The sequence below is a fragment of the Jaculus jaculus genome, chromosome 14, assembly GCF_020740685.1.
Source record: "Jaculus jaculus isolate mJacJac1 chromosome 14, mJacJac1.mat.Y.cur, whole genome shotgun sequence".
In the NCBI taxonomy this organism is placed as follows: Eukaryota; Metazoa; Chordata; class Mammalia; order Rodentia; family Dipodidae; genus Jaculus; species Jaculus jaculus.
This window is the reverse complement of record NC_059115.1, coordinates 84231758-84245155: the sequence shown is the minus strand read 5'-3', so window position 1 is coordinate 84245155 and position 13398 is coordinate 84231758. Positions and strand designations below refer to the sequence as shown.

The window sequence follows — 13398 nt, the reverse complement described above, 5'->3', positions numbered from 1 at the left end:
TGTAAGACCAGTGTCATAAAGGTAGTCCATTGCTGACTCAAATTACATGGCATGTGACTATACTTCTCTTTACTCAGTCATTATTCTATTTCAGAAGAGAAATTTCTTTTGTTTGTTTGAAATAGGGTCCCACAGTATTGCCTAGGCTAGCCTCCAACTCACAGCAATACTTGCTGGGATAACAGATATATATTTGGCTAAAAACTAAAATCTTGTTTACTCTCTCTAGCTTATAAGCTTAAATTTTAAAATACTTTTCCTCTAGTCTGTTCTTCTCAATATGCATGTTTAGGAATGTTTCATCTTCTCTCTCTCTCTCTCTCTCTGTTTCAATGTATAGATTTTGCATTTTCTGTTTCTTAAAAAATGATATTGTAGACAGGTATGGTCACAGACATCCATAGTCCTCACTACTTAGGAAGCTGAAGTGGGGGATCCAGGTGTTTATGTTATGTTTAGAACTGAACTGAAATAAACCAAGCCATTCTTTTAAAGGCTCTAAACAAAGAAAACAAACTAGCATATATATCTCAAATTCCATCCCTTTGTGTAAGAAAGGAAAATAAATTTCAATTGGTTTTAGCAGGGCATGATGGCTCACACCTTTAATATCATCAGCACTAGGAGCCCAAGGAAAGCGGATCACTGAGTCCAAGGCCAGCCTGAGTCTGCATGGTGATTTCCAAGTCAGCCTGGGTCAGGCTACCTCAAAAAACTAAAAAATAAAAAATTCAACTGGTTTTACAAAGGTATTAGACAAGCATGGTGGTATGTGCCTATAATTCCAGCATTCAAGGGGCAGTCGCAGAAGCACAGCAAACTCAAGACAGCTTAGCTCCTCGAGTGAGTTCCAGGTCATCTCAGATTACATGTTAAAACCCTGTTTCCACAACAACAAAATAGAAGTATTTTAAAAACTGTCTGATTATATAACAATTTTATTAATAAAAACAGAAAGTTGCCTAAGTCAGCAAATATCCCCGGGAAAGCTACTAACATATGGATTGTACAGTTTAAAATTTGTTATCCTTAATCATGTACTATTAGTTCATATTGAAGTTAGATACCAAGGTTTGTAAAGGAAAACTGAACCTGAAATTTTATTTAGCAAATATAATGGATCTTATTATCAGATGAACATTAAAACTGCAGAGATGTTTCACTTTACCACTTGAAGACACATTTAGAAAAGTTAGCTGTTTTTAAGAGCTAGACAAGATGTCACAGGCCTGTAATCCAGCACTTGGGAGTGGTGGTGGGAGGACTGGGAGCGTGAGGCTGAACTAAGCTACACAGGGAGACTCGGAATCAAAACAGGAAAAGCAAGCTGGGCGTGCTGGTGCACGCCTTTAATCCCAGCAGAGGTAGGAGGATCGCCCTGAGTTAAAGGCCACCCTGAGACTACATAGTGAATTCCAGATGAGCCTGAGCTAGAGTGAAACCCTACCTCAAAGAAAAAAAAAAGAAGAAGGAAGGAAAAACAATAAACCAAAAACATTCCCAACCAAAAACTAACCAAAAACCACCAAGAAAACTTACTTGTTTTGAAAGTAGTTTTTCTTCTAACTAGACCCCACTGTTTCTCTACATAACAAAACTTAAAATATTTACTTTAAAGAAAGCTCAGCATGTCAGGATTCTAAATAGTTTCTCATTTAAAATACAAAGACAAAGGCAAATTCTATTCATGTGCTAGTTTATTTATCGTATTATGCAGGGATAAATCTATGATGAAAATTGTCAATAAACCGATTACAATGTCAAGAAGTTCAAATGAACTTTTGCAGAGATCATGTTTTTGCATTTAATTTTAAGAAGTATGCTATATCATTTTTACATAACAAGTTGAGAGGTCATTTAGAGTATTTCTTTGCTAATTTTTGCTTACTGCTGAAGCAAAGATGATTTTCAATGTGTTTTTAATATCTGATTCACATCTGACCTTGTTGGAAAAGAGTGGGAAGAGCAGCAGGTCAAAAGAAGACACAGAAAGAAATGCCACATGGATTCAGCAAGGGTTGAGACAACTGACAGCAAAATGTATGTTCTTTGGTTAGCAAAGCGAAAAGGGGGAAGGACGGCATACAGGATAGATATGCACTAGCATTCTAAAGCAGGAGACAAGAATGTCGGGAGTGGACGCTTCCCCCACTGCCAGATGGAAGGGCTATTATTATAAATGAAAGGCAGCAGTAGTGGATGCCAGGCACTTTTGTTGTGTGCCAGATTCTGAAGTCCAGATGTAAGCAGGTTACCCCTGGGACAAGACAGGCTTCAGCTCCCGCAGCAGAACAGAGCCAATCAGAGTTTCCTCAGTGTTTATGATAAGCTGGGCTGTGGAGCCTTCCTTCAGTTCTACTGTGACTAGCATCAGTGACCCACTGTGCACAGTTTTAGCTGCAAACCTGGAAGAAAAAAAAAAAAAGAGAGAGAGAGCGAGAGAGACCTGTTATCATGAGGGGGGGAAGAAGGAGACAGCATACATTCAAGTAGGTGTAAAGCAACTCTTTTTTTTTTTTGCTTAAATGAAATAATTCATTGACAGTTCCCTGCTGCTAAACACCCAAAGCCAAGCATCCTTCTGAAAAAAAAAATCAATAAACTGCCCAGCCCACGCTAACACAGCAGGTAATTTTAGTGCATCTTACAAACAGTACAAGAAAAGGAAGCCCATTTTATTTATTAGTTTGAATGGCAGATGGGGATGGATAATTCTCCATTTGGGAGTCAATATTTGGGAAACATTCATTCACTTAATATTGAAAATTTCACCATGCATAAGGCCATTTAAAATAAGCCATTATATTTCTATTTTTAAAACATGTTAAGAAAAAGGTACCTTTTTCAAAGAGCTTGAGATTTTAATTTTAATCCTTATATCTGAAAATGATTATGCAAGAAGTTAGACAATTTTATGTACATTATAAAATTCTTCCTAGGTTTCAATGAATTCACTCATATAAAAAATTCAAATTAAATCTCTAATGTTAATGGTGACATTAAACAAAAATCACATGACAGCCAAGTACAACCTCATGCTTTCCTCCTTCCCTCCACCTCGCTCTCTTTTTAATGTTGAGAACATTAGATCCTTTTTTTTTGCTTTATTATATAACAGAGGAAACCTGAGGTCTAATGTACTATTACTAAATTCCAAGACATGAAGAACCTACTAATTACATGGAATTAAAAGCAAAACTAGCCTTTTAAGCACTGCAATTGACTGAGCAGCGTTGGAGACACAATGAACTTCTGTCAATCTTGCTAATTCATTCTGCATGCACAGTTGAGCACCAGAGATGGGGAGGAAGAGGACTGGAACCTCCCTCCAACACCTCCATTTTTCCCACATGGAGCATGTCCTGCGCATTTTGGGTGGGGGAAGGAGTCCAATTGCAGGGATGGCTGGAGAAAAACAAAGTTGCTGCACATGAGCTTTTGAAAACACTAACAAGTGTAGAGCAGGTCTGTGACCTGCCATGACCCCACTTTGCAGGGCCAATCCCCTTGCCCCTTTCTGCATGACACGTGTCTGAACCTGAGCCATCTGCCTCAATTTGCGCAACATCTTCAGCCACAATGGCACCCAGTTAGCCCTGACAACAGTTCACAATACATAGAAATAAAACTGCCGGGCTGACAGCACGCCACGGACTATTCAAGAGCAAACCAACTGGTCAGTGTCTCATGTCTGACAATTAGCATGGGCCTTGCACAGAGCCCACATAGTCCTCAGGGATCTGTTTAATTACCATCAACATAAAAGAGGGAGTTTATCAGGAGACACTCAGAAAAACTTCACTCCCGACTTAATTAAAATATTAGCCACTTAAGCAGGAAGCAGATTCTCTTTAAATGAAAAGTAATTTCTATTTTGAGTTTTTAAAAATGACATCAAGATCTTATATAACACATTAGGATTCTCTTCTTTTTTTTGAATCCCAACAAGCCATGTTTGGCCTTAATAGAATAATACAATTTAATTTTTCAACAATAATTAAAATCAAACAAAAGCAAAACAAATATGCTATCTTACTCAACTGAAAATGTTAGCAGCACTTTGACAACACACTTTAAATGTTAGCTAATGAGTTGTTAGCAGGCCCACCAGATTTGCAAGGAATCTGACAGACCTGTTTTCCTACTGAGAGAACCAATCATCAGGTAACCAGCTTATGAATATAAATCATAGCACTACTTTTAAAGAGGGTTTTATAAAGCGGTTACCATACATGTCCATCTGCCTTTTGTCCATATATCCAAAGAGGTTAGGAACTCTGGGTACTTCAATCTCCTCTTTAAGAGAATACAAAGACTTGCCAACTCTCAATCAACTTTCTTTTTCTATCATTCCTTATAGGTTTATGCATTTCTTATGTCTAAAGTTTTAAGGCTTTGTTTTTGCTTTATAGGGGAATTCTGTTTCTATACTTGTCTTAAATTATGGCACCAAAGGATGCAAGGTGGCTCTATATTCCCATTCACTTATCATCTATCCATCCATCTATTCATTTTTTCCCACAGATTTGGTCATCACTTGCAATTCATTCAACAAATGTTTCAACAGAGGTCCCTGACTCTGACAGGGTTATAATTATGCAAACAATAGCCTTATTAGTCCCTTTATTTACTTAACACTTGTGCCTTGGGACCTTGGAGAAGAAGATTATGTTGGAACACAAAGCATTGTTGTTTAAATTTCAGGGTTGCACAGCCCCAAGGCACATTTTATTTCTTTTCTATTAAAAACTGAAGAGTCAATGTTACAGTAATACAAACCAGGAAAAGACAAATATCAGTATATTTACAAGGATTAACATTAGTGTCATGGGCATGTCTTTAAAATCCTATTACAAATTTCTGGTGCTCTGACGACCACAGACATGAAAGCAAAGAGGCTTTGCTTACACAGCAGTGAAAGCCTGCTAGATCCAATCATCCCAGCAACTAAATCTGTTAGCTGCTGTGAAAGCTCCTGCCTTTTCACTAAGTTTCTATGTTCTAGTGGGCACACAGGGTGGAAGCAATAGAAGACTGGGAGATCAGATGTTCTGACACTCTCATTTCACAGTTCAAATAGGATGTATTTAATTGGAACACAGCATGATTACAATTGGTTTGCTTTGGTCCATGGAAAGCAAAAAATAATCCCTAAAGTTATTTATAATTTAGGTTACAAACAGTTTTAACATAAATTTAAAAGACAGTTATGGAAAGAATATTAGTTAATAAATAACAAATCACAAGCTTATGTATGTAAAACTCTTGATTATATCTACTCGGTGGGTGAAATCAGACCCTTTGACTTGTCTCAAGATCATACTGTGACATAAAATTTTCAGAACACATGAGAGAGGTTTTTGATCATTGCAATGATAATACTAACTACCATTTATTATGTGGCTGGAGGAGGGTTCTAAATACTTCACCTGCGCAGATGAAACATCTGACCTTGTAAGGCAGTCCTCCATAAAAAATGAAGGAACTGAGGGCCAAGGAACTTGAAGTGCTTGCTCAGCATTACAGACAGTGGGTGGTGGGGCATGAATTCAAACACAAACATTCTGGTTCCAGGTCATAAGCGTTCTTTTACTATATATATAAATGGACTCAATATTTGTTTTTAAAATAATTTTTAAAATATGATTTATTTATTTACAAGCATAGAGTTAGAGAGAAGACAGAAGAGAGAGAAATAGGCATGCCATGACCTCTAGCCACTGCAAACAAACTCCAGATGCATGCACCACTTTGTGCATCTGGCTTTACATGTATACTTAGGAATCGAACCTGGGTCATTAGGCTTTGCTGGCAAATGCCTTACCCACTGAGCCATCTATCCAGCCCTTAATATTTGTTTTTATCAGTCAACATATTTTCTCTGTTTACCTAATATGTATATAACCAATGGGTATTTCATAAACTTGAAGAAGGAAAATTTTCTGCTTCAAAAATTATATGCTTGACTTAAAAAAATTTTTTTTGTTTATTTTTATTTATTTGAGAGTGACAGAGAGAAGGAGGGAGAGAGAGTGAGAGAGAGAGAAAGGGCTTCCAGGGCTTCCAGCCACTGCAAACGAACTCCAGATGCATGTGCACCCTTGTGCATCTGGCTAACGTGGGTCCTGGGGAATCGAGCCTCGAACCGGGGTCCTTAGGTTTCATAGGCAAGCGTTTAACTGCTAAGCCATCTCTCCAGCCTAATGCTTGATTTTTTTATAGTCTGTGATTCAAAATATCTTGTATTGCCATATTTTTAATTCTTGTCTTTAAAGATTAAAAAGAATCCCCTACCCCTTCCAAAGTTGCCAGAAGTGAAAAACAAAACAAAACAAACAAACAAAGCCTTTCTGAATGGAGCTGTAACACAGGGAGGGACTACTGGGGACCAATCAACCTGGAAACCCAGAAACATGGCAAATAAGAACCAGTAAGTGGGATAAGAGTTAAGGACAGTATGATAGGCTGCCTGTTTACAACAGCTCCATGTCCTTAGAACACTATCTAGATGCTTGCCATCATTTTCTATTGCATTCTAAACACTAAGCACTAAGTGTTCATAATCACTAACTGAGAAGGTAAAGCTGTTTGGATAAATCTAAGTAACCTTATAAAATTTTTTTGCCTATTTATCTCTAGCAATTGATAATTAATCTTTATTGAACCCTTAAGACAAAAGAAAAAGGATTAAAATAAGGTAAAGCTGCTTGGACATATCTAAAATCTTATTAAATTATTCCTATTTAACTTTAGCAATTGATATTTAATCTTTGCTGAACCCTTAAGATTCAAGAAAAAAATAAAATAAGCTGGTTTTAGGATGAAAATGGAAAAAAAATAACTCTTCTTAAAAAGTTATTTTGTCCTAACTATTGTCAGAATGATGAAAATGGTCACCTAATAACAAATTTGAATGAAGATGTTATCTGCAGAACATACACTGCCTGCTTTAGAGTTATAGAAACTGACTATGGACAATAATTGTTCTTTGTTACAAAGATAATGCAATTGCTGTAAGGAGTAAAATGTTAACAGCACACGAACGCAACAATGATTATCAGAGAGGCAGCATCAAGCCCAGAGCATTCACAAACATGAGATCTCTTAGGCTGAATCCGATTTGCTCCATGTAATGCAACAGCTCTAAGACATGCTTTTTCTTCTCTTGGATAGTCTCCCTGCTTTCTGATTTTTCTATTCTGAGTTCAATTTTCTTGTGCTTTCTGTTCTACTGGTTATCAGACGCTGTGACAATGGCCCACTCAGGCTAAAACTTTTTTTTTCTACTCTGTACATGAAGCCTTCAATTACTGCCTGCTGAAGCAGACAGAATCCTATTAGTAAGAAAGACGATCACAAGATGCAGTGCCCTGCCCTAGCTGTATAAAAATAATTAGTCCAAAGTTGACAAATGTGTAATAAAGTTGCACACTCATTATATGTAAGAAAACCTGGATTGAATAAGCCTCTAAACACTAATACCAAATCCTGGTGATTTGGAGCATTATCTTCCAAAGGATTTAAAGCTGGAAATCTTTATTGCCTTGAGTTAATATAGCAGAACAGTTTAAGCAGGCAGAGATTTTGTAAGTTGTAAAAAATTCCATTTTGTTGACTGTAAAATTGTATTTTAAAGTCAAGCCTATTACACTATTAATAGCGATAAAAAATTTACAAGTGATTAAAGCTTACAGAATTTATCCAAAGCAAAGCATTTCTCCACCTTTACAAAAACTGCCCAATACTATATGTATTTTCCTCTAACATTCAGATGAGATAAGTTAATGTAAAAATAAAGTACCATCAAAATTTAGGACTCTATTTTCTATTGTAATCATCGAGATGATATAAAAAATTACTTCCTATCCTTTCAGATCAATGAGGCATTCTCTGTCTTTGTATAGGAAGGCTGTGAAATTTAAACGCACTTCCTAAAGGAGACAAAACATTTTTTTTTTTCAGAGCATTTCTTGTTTGTCTGCTTAGTGGAGTTGGAGGAGGTGAGGTTAACAAGAGAAAAATCAAGCGTAAGGCAAGTAAATTCTTACCCTGTTTTCTTTGCTTCCTTACAAAATTGTCAACCCAGAAGAATACCTTTTTTTAAATTTTTACATAGGAACAGTTAAATATTCCTATTAGTAAAACTGTTGCATTATAGTTTATTACCTCAAAAATGGAGAAAATAAAAGCTAGATATAGAATATTTTGAAAGTACAAAATCAGATGTACGGTTTGGTTATATATAAAGTATCTATATATGCTTTTTGTGCAAAAATTAACTAAGACCCGCATTTGGTTTTCAATGAAAAGCGGCGCACAGAAGCGGTTCAGAGCAGAGGAAAAGCAGTGTTGCCCTCTAGTGGGCAACTGTCAGCCTGAGGACAAGCTGTGGCTCATTAAACAGGTTCCACACTAGTTTGTTGGACTCAAAATTTGTCCCATTGTAGAAAATGTTTATACAAAAATTAGTTTTAGGACAGGTGAAATAGGTTAACATTTTCTGTCTTGGTTAATGAATTTTATTAGCTCTGAGACTACTACCAACCTATGACATCTAGAATCTAAGACAAGATTTGTATAAACAGCTGATGACTTAGGGCTTTTCTACAATATGATGAATGTGGAACTCAACAAAACTGACTTTTTCTCATAGGATCACAAGAAATTTTTTCTAGCCTTGGATGAGCTCATGATTCCCTACCTGGTCCCTTTACTCTCCTTCCTTAACTCACTTGACCTTGTCCTCTGAAGTCCATTTGTATAGCAGGATCATGCTACCCATTCTGCTTCACAGACTTTACTTAAGGATTGTTTTCTCAGAACTGACTTTGCTCATATGTCTTAGGATTTCTACAGTGAAAAGTATTTCATATATTTTAAACAGAGGAAAAGAAGGCATTCAACCACATATGGTGGTGACAGAACTTGATCCACGCTGCTCTTTTCTAAGTGGGGACTGTGATCTGGAAGACAGCAGGCAGACACAAGGGCCACAACTGCAGATTTCAGGAAGATGGTTTGCTTCCCAGAACACAACAAACGAAGATCAAGAGCAGTCGTTCGAAGGCACACTGGCTTTCTGATTCTACCACTCCTTTAGAAAATCAAACTTAGACAGGCCTTTTCAGTTAATATGTAGAATTTTTAATTATTTAGGAAATGTTCTAGGTCTTTGAAGTAGTTTGCTTAAAACTCTTTGCTTGACTTTAGCCCTTTCTTTCCTCTTTGACCTTTCTCTTCTCTTTCCATTCTGTTTGTAGTATTGGAAAGAGAGAACTCAGGGCTTGTACATTCTAGGCAAGCGATCTACCACACAGCTATGTCCTCTTTTTACGTTTAGTTTTGAGAGAGTCTGACTAAACTGCCTAGGCTAACCTTGAGCTCACTCTGTAGACCAGGCAACTAGGCAGTCCCTGAACTTGCTATCTTCCTGCCTCAGCCTCCAGAATAGTTGAAATTACAAGACTGTGTCACTAGGCCCAGCTAACATTTTTTTTTTCTTTTAAAGAAGGGACATTAATGTTGATATATATAGAACCATTTTTCTTTGATTGATCAATTAAAGTTCCTATTCAATACGTCTGCATATTAATAATGGTTTACTCTTTCTTAGAAATTCTTATATTACTTATTTACTTGGTCTTTGACATAAAATGTTCAAATTTTGGAAAGTAACAGAAATAAAATATTTCAAAAGCAGGCAATGGGCACTTGGTTCACTGAATGATTAGGAAGAACATATTGATACTTATTAAATATCTACTCAGGAAGAAAATATCTATAAGACTGAAGAAAACATAGGCCAGTAAAGAGTATTTTATCATCTGAACATTTTAATATCTTAAAATATTATGAGTCAAAATTGCTTGTAATATATAATGTTTAAAAAAATAATCTAGGGGTGGGAAGATGGCTCTGGGGTACAAGGCTTTGTAGTACAAGCGTGGAGACCTCAGTTTGGATGCCCCAACACCCCTGTAAATAGCTAGGTACATGTCTGTAACCCTGCTTCTATGGTGAGCAGAGACCAGAAAACCACTAATACTCCTACACACATATGAACATATATACATGCATATGTACCATAAACATGCAAAATTATATAATAACCTAAATGCAAATATTAGGGAGGCGTTGATTCACTTCTTTATAAATTCAAAAAAGGACCTATCACAGAAAGATAAGTGACTCATTAAAAAAATACCTCACAGGGATTTCAATTTTATCATTTGACATACAGACTAATTTACTCTCAAGGGTAAAATAAGATCAATTACTACAGTTAAGAATATTACTACAGGGCTGGAGAGATGGCCTAGTGGTTAAGCGCTTGCCTGTGAAGCCTAACGACCCCGGTTCAAGGCTTGGTTCCCCAGGTCCCACGTTAGCCAGATGCACAAGGGGGCGCACACGTTTGGAGTTCATTTGCAGAGGCTGGAAGCCCTGGTGCGCCCATTCTCTCTCTCTTCCTCTATCTGTCTTTCTCTCTGTGTCTGTCATTCTCAAATAAATAAATAAAACAAATTAAAAAAAAAAAGAATATTACTACATTTCAATAAAGTGGCAAACTGTTAATTTCTATAGTTAGAATGTAATCAGCAATTGTTAATTCTTTTTAAGTGAAATTAAGAAAATTACTGTGGCAGACCTTTTAAACAACTGTTTATTTATTTATAATCTTTATTCTAATTTCTATAAGCTGAAAGAATTGTAAATATATTCAGTGTAACTCAAATGAATTTGATTGAAAAATGTAAGTAACATGGAAGCTTCTAAAACTTATTATAGCCATGGTTTTGCTATGAAATATGAAATGTAATCAATTAAGTATGGGTAGGATTCAAGAAATAAGGTAGCACAATTTATTCTCAAGCATTTTGTTTATTCTTGGGCATTTTGATTCTGTAGTAACTTGGGCTCCTCCAGGCCAGTTATAATAGAACAAAGCAAAGCCCCAAGATCCTACATGTGTCCAAGAACCATGTATATAAGTCTGAATGTCATCTTTGTATGTCAGAAGACATACAGTGTTCTGTCATCACTCTTCTGACATTATAAGAGAGCACATAGTATCATCCTCTGACCTCTGTACATGTGCACATCAGGCACATGCACTTCACAAATGCTTACATACTGCATGTGCAACACACACACATACAGGTATGATCTCCAGTATTGTCAAAAAAACCAACTGAAACAAACAAAAAAAAAATCAAAACTGGAAAACTCAAGAGTCAAAATATTTACTTTTGCTGAAAACACTTTTGTTTACTTTGCTTTATCTTATCAAGCACATTAACTGATAGGTAAGTTGATTTTTGCCTGGTGGTAGCAATAGGATGACTTTTCATCCATTTTCTCATTTTATGGCCATCCTGAGGAAGACAGATAGGCCTTCTCATAAATGAAGAAGGGGAAGCGCCAGAGCTCATGAGTGTTTGACTTTACAGAGACCAGGCGCATCCACTTTCTGCCTTGTACATGCCGCTGTCCTGTCAGAGTCAGCAGTGCAGTTAGGCAGATCAGCTCTTTTGATGTCAAGTCCAACATCCTTCCACAGTTGTCACAGAATTTCATTTCCAGTCCCATTTTGCCTTTCTATCTATATCCAAGCAAATAAGAAATGTAAGTCTGTAAGGAACACTAATAACTTGACCAAAACTACCAAGCTCAGGAAGAATAAAACTAGTTTGAAAACCCACCTCACCAGTGGCACTTTTTCTATGGGGTCTTTCTGCTGCTGGGCTAATAGAGAAAAATGTTAAGGTCCGAAGGATTTCCCCTTGATCCAAAATTTATTTTATGTAACTGATAACTATAAAAGAAACAATACATTAAATGTGATGTGAAGGTACATTAAATGGCAAAACCAGGTCATGACCTAGTTTGCAACAGTTTTTCTTTTTCTTTTGAGCTTATAAAGGCCTACCTAGTGAATAACCATGTGATTAAGGATGATTCTTTCTTTTTTCACTTTCATTTAAAGCAAACATACTCATTATTTGCTGTTGCCTCTTAGGACAAAGGACTTGGACTCCATGTGTTGAATGCCTGGGTGGGAGGGTGCTCCTGGACTGAAGAAAGCCACACATGGCCTGTGTTGGTTGTCCAGCAACTCCTCAGTAACCAGAAGCACCCTTAGGGAGTGCTTTTCAGAGGCACCTGTATGCAGTACCCAACCTTTTTACCTCTCTGGAAAACAAGCGAACTTTGCTGCTTTGTAAGAGTTCTTCCTGGAGATCCATTGAATCCCACAAATGAGACAAACACCTCATAAAAGGCATCTTTACAAATTACGAAACTATTACAAAATGTGGGTGTCATCTATGTATCTTTCAGAAGAAACCAGCGTATAATAAGGAAGACAAAATGGGGAAGGGCTGTGACCCAAATCAATCAAATAGACCATTATCAAAAATGGATGTATGGGGCTGGAGAGATGGCTTAAGTGGTTAAGCGCTTGCCTGTGAAGCCTAAGGACCCCAGTTCGAGGCTTGATTCCCCAGGACCCATGTTAGCCAGATGCACAAGGGGGTGCACGCATCTGGAGTTTGTTTGCCGTGGCTGGAAGCCCTGGAGTGTCCATTCTCTCTTTCTCTCTGCCTGTTTCTCTGTCGCTCTCAAATAAATAAGAATAAACAAAAAAAAATTACAAAAAAGAAGGGGCAAGATGTTCCCATATCAAAAAAATGGATTTATGTGTTTAGGATTATTAATACTAAAGAAAACAATGGGCTGAAAATTGTGCTTACACATCTATGAGTTCTCTTCACATCACACATTAGTGAGCCTACCTGTGTATATTATCTTGGCTGGTAGGCACTGCACCGAGGTTGGCAACATTCACCACTTTCTGAAGGATCATGGAAGAAGTGAAATTCTGTGGTGCAGCGATAATTGTAGCAGAAGCTTCATTCATTCCTGTCAGCATTCCTGTCAAAGAAAAGGAAGGCCCCACTTCATTGACCGCTTGATGAAAGTCACTGAAACAATTTTAAGTTCACAGTCCACAATTTATAATTTTCTCAACAAAAGAAAATCACTTTAGAATTTAACTTACAATATAACATAAAGTGAAAACAATATCAACATTCAAAGATTTAAAAATTCCTCATTGGATAGGAAAACATATAGCATATAGTCAAAAATAATTCTTCAGAAATCTAAAATGAAGAACTACAGTATGAAAATTTAATTTCAGTCTTTATGAAAATATATATGGTCTAGGCCATGAAAACTGTTGAGCTCTTCTTAAGAATATACTTATTTATTTATTATTATTATGTATTTTTTCTATTCATCCAAAAATCAGTGAAATGCTGCTTGAGAAATCTGATCCTAAAAACGAGCAGCATTATTTGATAAATGGCTTTAGTATGGCAGATTAGTTACCTCAAA

At 36.7% G+C, this 13398-nt stretch overlaps 1 protein-coding gene across 3 annotated transcripts in view; it reads right to left on the bottom strand.

The window, feature by feature from the left end:
• Nucleotides 1-1679: 1679 nt before the first annotated feature.
• Nucleotides 1680-13398, bottom strand: part of Ap3b1 (adaptor related protein complex 3 subunit beta 1) — a 242170-nt gene continuing 230451 nt past the window's right edge. Inside the window, exons 26-27 of one of the 3 annotated variants that reach the window (XM_004651665.3) lie at nt 12795-12933; nt 1680-2405 (exon numbers count right to left, since the gene is read on the bottom strand). In XM_004651665.3, coding sequence (XP_004651722.1) covers nt 2252-2405; nt 12795-12933 — 293 coding nt within the window. In that variant the 3' untranslated portion in view covers nt 1680-2251. Of the gene's footprint in view, nt 2406-3215; nt 3406-12794; nt 12934-13398 lie in introns of those variants that run through there. The other 2 variants (XR_006633428.1, XM_045133439.1) reach the window with 2 other exon arrangements.